Genomic DNA, 7,715 nt, shown 5'->3' on the forward strand with positions numbered 1-7,715 from the left:
TCCAGAAATCTCCCATCACTTCATAGGTGATGCTCTGAGACACCTTCTGTGAAGAACATGTGTAAAGGCAAGCAGCCATAAGAGACATGGAGCAGGCAACACCCTCTTGTATGCCACACCTGAGGTTCTCTGGTGCTGTGAAAACAAGAGGAAGATCCTACTCCCTTTCCCAGAAGCGCTTTTATGTTTGCTACAGTTAACAGTAGCTTTATTAAAGACTCCTTAAGATAAGTTTCAGAGATCTCATTAATCACCAGCCTGAGAACATTACAATGATGAGCTGCCAAAGGCATGAGCAAATCACTCATAATTACCAGTTTTAGATGCTCCTTTCCAAAACTTGATTAGCTACAGATGCACAGGTGATATTTCCTACTGTCTTCTTTATAGCACACCCTCGCTATTATCCACTCTAGTCTGATTTAGGTTCTTATTAGAATAACATTGTGTTAATTAAGTTATCACATGCACAGAATGTTTCATGATGGAGACAATTAAGTGGGTTAGATGACTAATATTGCAAACTGTCCTATCAGTATCAGTGTCAGAGAAACTGATGAGGGATGCACACAAAAATGAACTCCTTGCTGTCACCCTACATCCCAACTGTGAACAGAAATGAAAAAAAGCAATGAAAAGTGGAGCATTAATAAACTTATTTTTTAAAAAAACATTTCTAGAAAATGTAAACATTTAGTTGAATCTGTTCTCTGAATGGCTGAAATCACTGAAACCGCCCACAGGAGTGAACTCATTTCAAGCACGTTACTAAGATTAAAATTTGCCCCTTCCAAAAGCTACTAATATTTCTGATATATATACTGAACAGGCACTTGGTGACACTGCCCTCCTCTACCATACGCCCTGAATTTGAATGCTCAGTGCATCTCTGGATGCACATATTCCATAAATACCTGAAACAAAAGGGAGCCTTACAGGAGGTGCTGCTCTTCTCAAGAGCCACAGCACAGCAGTGCTAGAGTAGCAGATGGCTATGCTTCCATCTTGCCCTCCCACTGGGATCCGGGGACATACTCAGACAAGCCTAAAGTTCCAGCTGCATTCCCAACCAGAACCTAGGACATGTGCACCGTCTTTGAAAGGGTTTCTCTCCACACCATGTGCAAAAGCATGAACATACCTTCACTGTTGCCCAATGATGTCTTGTTCTGTTACTCCTCACACTGCACATTTAGATACAAATCATGCTGGATCAACCCATTCAAAGCATCATTTCACTCCAGGATCAGCATTTCAGCCCTTCTTCCTTCAGGGGAAAACAGCACTTTCAAAAAATGTTGAAGCTAATTTAAGAAACAAACTCACCAAAAATGTGAGGGCTGCCAGGAATTCTTTAGTTATTCACAGAGGTTAAAGTTTTATTTTGATATAAAAATTAAATAGCAAAGTTGTTTTGGGTTTTTTTTTACAGTGATAAATTAGAAATTTACAGTACATACATTGAAGTAGATATACTTTCTGTACACCCCAAAATAATCAGTGTCTATTTCCTTAAAATTCAGGAAAAGGAGCTAACATGTCTGTTTAATGTAAGAGCTAAGCTTGTACCTCTCAGGCTGACACTTTTGGAACCTGCAGTGAGAAGAGCACATGCTGAGGGGGGAGATGGGAGCAGGGACTGCGTAATTGAAGGAAACGCCTGTAAAGTTTCTAGTTGTATAACCACAGCAACTGCGTTTCCAAGATAGGATTAGTCACACTGGTTTTGGCTTTAAATTCATAACAACGCTGAGATGAGAGAACCCAAGAGTTGCTGATACCCACCCTGCAACCACTGGTTTTTAGGCTACCTGTTGTGACTTCACAAAGTGGAGCAAGGCAAGTGCACATAGGTGAATACGTTTACGGAATGGTTTAATTGCTGCAACAACTAATTTCACTTTGGGTCAGTACAGCATGCCCCCGCCTGCTGGGGGATGATGTTTCTTCAGGAACAGCAGCCGGTGTCTCCCACCAGCCCCCCTCCTTCCCATCCCTCACATGCTTTAATATCCCCCCAGGTCCCTCATAGGGATACACAGTGCCATCCTCATCCAACTCTTATCATCTCACATCACCAGGGGCATCCCTCTGTCACAGTTCACAGGCAGAGATGCAAGCATTTGATAACAAGGTACTACTTAACATTCACTTCTGTGTAAATAACATGATTAAAACTCCATTTATTGAATCAGTCTGGTTAAACATGGGTCATATCGGCCAGGAAAGTATTCATAGTGTTTCAGAGTGAAGGACACTTGAGTGAACATGACACCTTGGCACAGCGCAATAGCAGGTTACCAAAAAAGACACATACTGCATCCTCCCTCCTTGAAAGCCGACATACAGTAGCTGACTTTACATTCCATGCTGCACCAGTGCAAAGACTTCATGATGGAGAAGCTCAGCCACCTGAAGATATTATACTTGTAGAACTCCTTGTCCACAAAGGCATAACCAAACCCAAACACAACACTAATAGCAAGAGACTTTATAAGGAGAGGATGAAAAGGCCTGGGTGGAACGTGGCATTGGCCAAGACAATGCTTGTGCATCTTGAGCAGAATGTCTCAAGTTGTCACCTGTTCTGCTGGAGAGAAAGCTCAGCTGTTAGGGTTTGTTTGGGGTCTGTTTTTTAATTAAAAAAAAAAAAGTGCTCTAGCACATGTTTTGACACTGAAACAATACATGCTTGGACATATTAGTGTTCACTTTCAGAGCTGGACTGAACTGTGGTTTAGGAAGCACATGGGCACCTGTGTGAAAAGCAAGTACTTTAATAAAGCAACATCTGTTCTCAGCTGCCCTTGAAGGTTGTGCAAGTTGGGACACCAGGGGGAATGCTCTGCAGTAGATCAGGTTCACACAAAAAAATGAAGCAAAAGTTTAGGGCACACAGATAAAAACAAAGGTCTTTCGAAGGGATAGAACATCAGAATGGTGTTCTCTTAAGTGTTTCTGGGATATTTCTATTTGCATAATCTTTCCTATTAGCCAAACAAGCCCCTGACACTAGGTTCAAGCTCCCAATGAGCACAAGCTGATGCCTCCTCAAATAAAAGGATAAGAAAACTCAACAGTTGCTTTGAAACAACATTATTCACCAAGAGGTTGGATCCCTTTACAAAACTGGAAAGGTCTTTGCTGTTCCTGAGGACTGAATGCCTGCTCACATTCTGTGTGTAAATATACATTAAGAAAAACCTCTCCATAGCCACAAGTGAGCAACTGAAGCATCGTTGTGAGGCAGTCAGCTGTACTGCGATGTCATGGGCTGAGAATGTTCTTTTAATTGCAACTGACACACATAATTATACAACTGAACTGTGTAACCATGAGGTTGCCAAGGAACTTAACATTTTGCTTCTCCCCAGACTGGCGTCTGCAGAGATACCATCACACTGAACAAAATAATATATTAAGACTTAATTGCTTTATGCAATGGGTCTCCAGAGAGAGACAGGTAAGTTTACTTGGAGAAAACTGGCATTGTTTAAAGGTATCCTCAGCTCAGTTTTTCTCTTTCCTTGAGGAAGGAACACTATATTGTAAGACTTTATTTAAAGATATTAAATGCAGCAGAATAAAGTAGTCTGTCGGAAATAGCAGGAGCACCTGAAGGGACAGGAGTGGAGGCAGATGGATAATGATAATTGATGCAGAAGACTATACACAGTTTTTCATTTTTGCTGACTCCTCTACATCTGACATTGGCCTTGAGTAAAGCTTTTAAAAAATTAGAAATATTCATAGAACCACAGAATAAATCAAGTGTGACAAGACACAGGGAGGTCCAAATTCCCACATGACAGAGTCAACCCTCAAATCAGATGTTACAAATGGTAAAAAAAAAATGAATCAAAATTATTATTAGGCCATCAGATGACTTCAAGAATAATCCTCACTAATACCTCACTAAATCCTACTCATCATGGGTAAAGCTCAGACCTGAAAAGCCCACTTGATATTTGCTGGAGGACTGATCCCTGGTTGACTTGCACAGTGTATGGGAACAACAGAATTCCTCAGGGCGTCAAGACATAATCCTCATCAAGTGCTTTCTTCTTGATGCTGAACTAGGAAAGAAGACATCTAACTGAGGTCCTGGGTACTCCACCTTCTGGTAACTGGACCCTAAATAAGCACAGAATTTGGCCCTGGACTGCCTTTCTTTCATCAGCTACGATGAAAGAACAGCAATCATCCCACAGCTGTGGGCTACAGCCCCTCAGCTTCTAAAGACTTCAAGACTTCAGTCACTGCATCCTGTTATAAAAAAAAAAAAAAAAAAAAAAAGGAAGATAACATGTTTGGGTATTTCACAGCTTTTAAAGCCTCCCTGGGCTCTCCTATTTTGGGCAGCATGGTTTATGGCTATTGTATCTGCAGCATGAACTTTTCGCTGTTTATTCTTTAAGGTTTTTTTTTTTTGCACCCCCCAGAGACAGATTGTGTAACTGTCTCCCTGTTCCATTCCCAACATTTACATAGCAATGCTTACACACCATCAGTCCTTCACAGGAGAGCAGTCAGACCATTGGCGTGTCATCCTTTTCTCAGACCACGGTCTCGTTCCCTTTTCCGGGTTTCACCCAACCATCTGCTCTCTTCTCCCGTTTCACTTTCCCTGAGTTCACCAGTCTGTTCGAGCACTTCTGCCACGTGTGCAGAGTTTTGGCTGACCAGATCCACATACCTGATGTAATACCCACCAGAAGGGACATGAAAATTTTGAGCATCTCCACTGCCATATTGGAATCATCTGCTGAATAGCGGAAAATGGCCCAGTTGGAGATTTCATAGAAATAGCAGGCAATGACACACGTTGCTGGGACGGTGTACAGCACTGAAAAGACACCTATTTTGACCATTAGTCTTTCCAGTTTGTCAGTTTTAGTTCCATCTTTCTGGAGATTAGACCTGATTTTAAATAAGGCCACGAGTCCTGCTGCAATGAATAAAGTCCCAATGACCAGGTAGGTAAAAAGCGGAGCGACAACAAAGCCCGTCAGTGCATCCAGGTTCTGGTTCCCAACATAGCAAAGGCCGGTGAGCTCGTCTGCATCTACTAGTCTCATAATTAAAATGACGATGGTCTTCACCGCCGGGATAGCCCAGGCTGCAATGTGGAAATACGAGCTGTGCATTTCAATAGCTTCGTGGCCCCACTTGAGTCCTGCAGCCAGAAACCACGTCAGTGTCAGAATAACCCACCAGATGGAGCTAGCCATCCCGAAAAAGTACATCAGCAAGAAAATTATAGCACATCCTGTGTTCTTAAGACCTTCTTGGATAAGAACAGGTTCTGCTGCCTCTTCAAAATCACAGGATATCCTTTCCCGGCCCACAGTTAGCCTCACAATATAAGCAATGCTATAAATATTGTAGCACATGCTCAAAAATATGATTGGGCGCTCTGGGTAGGAAAATCTGGATGAATCAATCAGGAAGGTCAGGACTGTGAAGGCAGTTGAGATGAAGCAAAGACTGGCCCACACAGCCATCCAGATATCTGTGAATTCTTTAGCTGACCTGCTGTAGAGACCAGCATCGTAGCCACATTTCAGGACACAGTTCAAGCTTCTCTTCACCCAAATGTACTGATCCGAGTTAGACCCCATGCTGTGGCACTCTTCTCCAGGCTGCAAGGAGGTCTTGCTGTGAAGGGGAACCTCTTCATCTCCTGGGCCCTCCATGCACATGTGGTTGTGATCATTCTGGGGTGGGAATTTGCTGCAGTTTAGGCTGTCTGGCCAGGCAAATCCAAATTCTTTTAACACAGGTTCACATCTTCTTTTGACAGAGAGGCACATGCCACCACAGGGACCTATGGGGATGTTAATCTTCTCTGTGCACATTGGGACATAGACCGAACACAGGAAGAACTGGAAGAGAGAAAGAAAAATCACAAGTGCGTCCGGGGAAAATAAAACAAGTTGAAATACAACAAGTTTTATTTTTCTGACTTTTTAGCAGTAATATTTAGTCCTTTGCCTTAAAAAAACAGGAAGCAGCATAAAACAAATAAACCAAGAACAATAAAAACAAAAGAGAAAAAAAATAAAAATGTTGTCTTCTTCAGTTCGAATGTGGTCCGAAGCCAAAGCCTGAACGTATTACTCCCTAGATTAGCTCTATGTAAATTTAGACCATCAGTTTCAATGAAGCAAGTGGGATTTAGCCAGACTTGAACCTCAAGGGTGCAATTTAAGAAAGCAGAAAAACCAAATTAAAGTGGCTTAAACAAATACATATATTTGTTCTGGGCATTGTCTGGATATTCTAGTTAAGAAACAAACAGAAAAAAAAAAGGCACTTGTTGAACTACTTTGATTCGCGATCTTCCTAGAAGAATGCATTTCTTTTACAATGAGTTCACGTACGTATTTACAACGATAATAAAACGTTGTAGTTTTTTCGTCTTTTGAATAATCGCGATTCGGCGACGCGACACCGTGAGAGGAATTGCGTGCTGACTCGGGAACTCTGCCCCGTGAAACAAGCTGGGTTTTGTTTGATGAAATCCATGCCCGTGGGGAGGACAGCGAGTCTGCTATTCGCTTGGGAGAGAAATTTCCGCGGTGAAGTTCCCGGGGGGCGGGGGGTGTCCCAAGTCGCCACAGCTTCCCGCAGCCAGCTCCGCTCGTTCCGCATGGAAGCGGGCGCGGCACCTGGGGCAAGGCCGGGACGGAGGGCAGAGCCTGGGAAAGCTCCGGGAGCCGCCGCAGCCTCCGCGGGAGGGCGGGTGGGGGGCACCGCGCTGCGCCCCTCGCCGCGGGCAGCCGGGACACAACCGGGACATCGCCGGCTCCCTGTCCCTCCGCCCAACGTGAGCCGTGCTGTTCCCAGCCAGCCAGGAGCGGCACTGCGAGGCGGCGGGACTTTTGGGTTGGTTTTGTACTGAGTTAAGGGGATCGGGATGAGGATAGGGATGCTGGGGGACAGCAGCCGGCCCGGGGACCGCACAGTCCCGCTGCGTGTCGCCCCCACCTCGCCCGCGCACCCAGGTCCCCTCGGAGCCCAGACCCACCTGGAGCTGGCTGGAGCAGCCGTACTGGATGAGCGGGGTGAAGGTGGTGAGCTGCAGCTCCGCGTCCGCCTGCAGCTCGTGCCCCACCAGGTTGGGCATCTTGGTGACATTGTAGCCCAGGTTCTGGCACATGGCGATGCGGATGGCGTCGCAGCGCCGCTCCTCCTCGTCGCCGAAGCCCCGCGCCCCGCCGAGCAGCCCCAGCAGCAGCGCGGCCAGCAGCCGGGCCCGGCCGGCCGGCCCCCCGCCGCCCCCCGCCATGGCCCGCGCTGCGGCCCCGGCCCCGGCCCCGGCCGCGCCGTGCCGCACGGGCCGGCTCCAACGGGGCGGGCCGGGGGCGGCCCCGCTATTAAACAGCCTCGACGAGAAGCGGCCCAGGGGAGGGACGCACCGCCCGGCCCGGCCCGGCCCGCCCAGCGCCACCGCCCCTGCCGGGGGAGCCCGCCCCGCCGCAGCGCCCCCGCGGCGCGGCTCGGCAGGGGAGGGCAAGGAAGGGGGTCCTGCCTGCGCCCCTCACCTCGGTACCGAGGTGTTCGCCTCCGTGGGTGGGGAACTCCGACCCGCACCCCCAACCCCGAAAAGCGGACTTTCACCGTCTGCATCCCACCGCTCCTCGCAAGTGTCCCCCCCTCCCTTCCTTCCTGGAGACCCTCTACCTGCACCTCCCATCCTTCATTCCTTCATC

General features: G+C 46.9%; 1 protein-coding gene across 1 annotated transcript; it reads right to left on the minus strand.

Moving 5' to 3' along the window:
* Positions 1–4,296: 4,296 nt before the first annotated feature.
* Positions 4,297–7,278, minus strand: FZD4 (frizzled class receptor 4). Its single transcript, XM_027895832.1, has 2 exons — positions 7,031–7,278; positions 4,297–5,885 (listed from the first exon to the last, which is right to left on the minus strand). The coding sequence occupies exons 1-2, from the start codon at positions 7,160–7,162 to the stop codon at positions 4,557–4,559; spliced, it is 1,461 nt and encodes a 486-aa protein (XP_027751633.1). The 5' UTR covers positions 7,163–7,278; the 3' UTR covers positions 4,297–4,556.
* Positions 7,279–7,715: the final 437 nt, after the last annotated feature.

Source organism: Empidonax traillii, unplaced genomic scaffold (assembly GCF_003031625.1).
Source record: "Empidonax traillii isolate 1590-97213 ecotype Southwest subspecies unplaced genomic scaffold, ASM303162v1 scaffold471:size1368335, whole genome shotgun sequence".
Classification (NCBI taxonomy): Eukaryota; Metazoa; Chordata; class Aves; order Passeriformes; family Tyrannidae; genus Empidonax; species Empidonax traillii.

What these genes read in the sequence shown, in the direction of transcription:
- FZD4 (XM_027895832.1), bottom strand. Translation starts at nt 7,162, where the DNA reads ATGTGCCAGAACCTGGGCTACAATGTCACCAAGATGCCCAACCTGGTG. An exon ending in GCTGCTCCAGCCAGCTCCAG is followed by an intron (nt 5,886 to 7,030) that starts GTGGGTCTGGGC and finishes TCTCTCTTCCAG; the next exon opens with TTCTTCCTGTGTTCGGTCTA.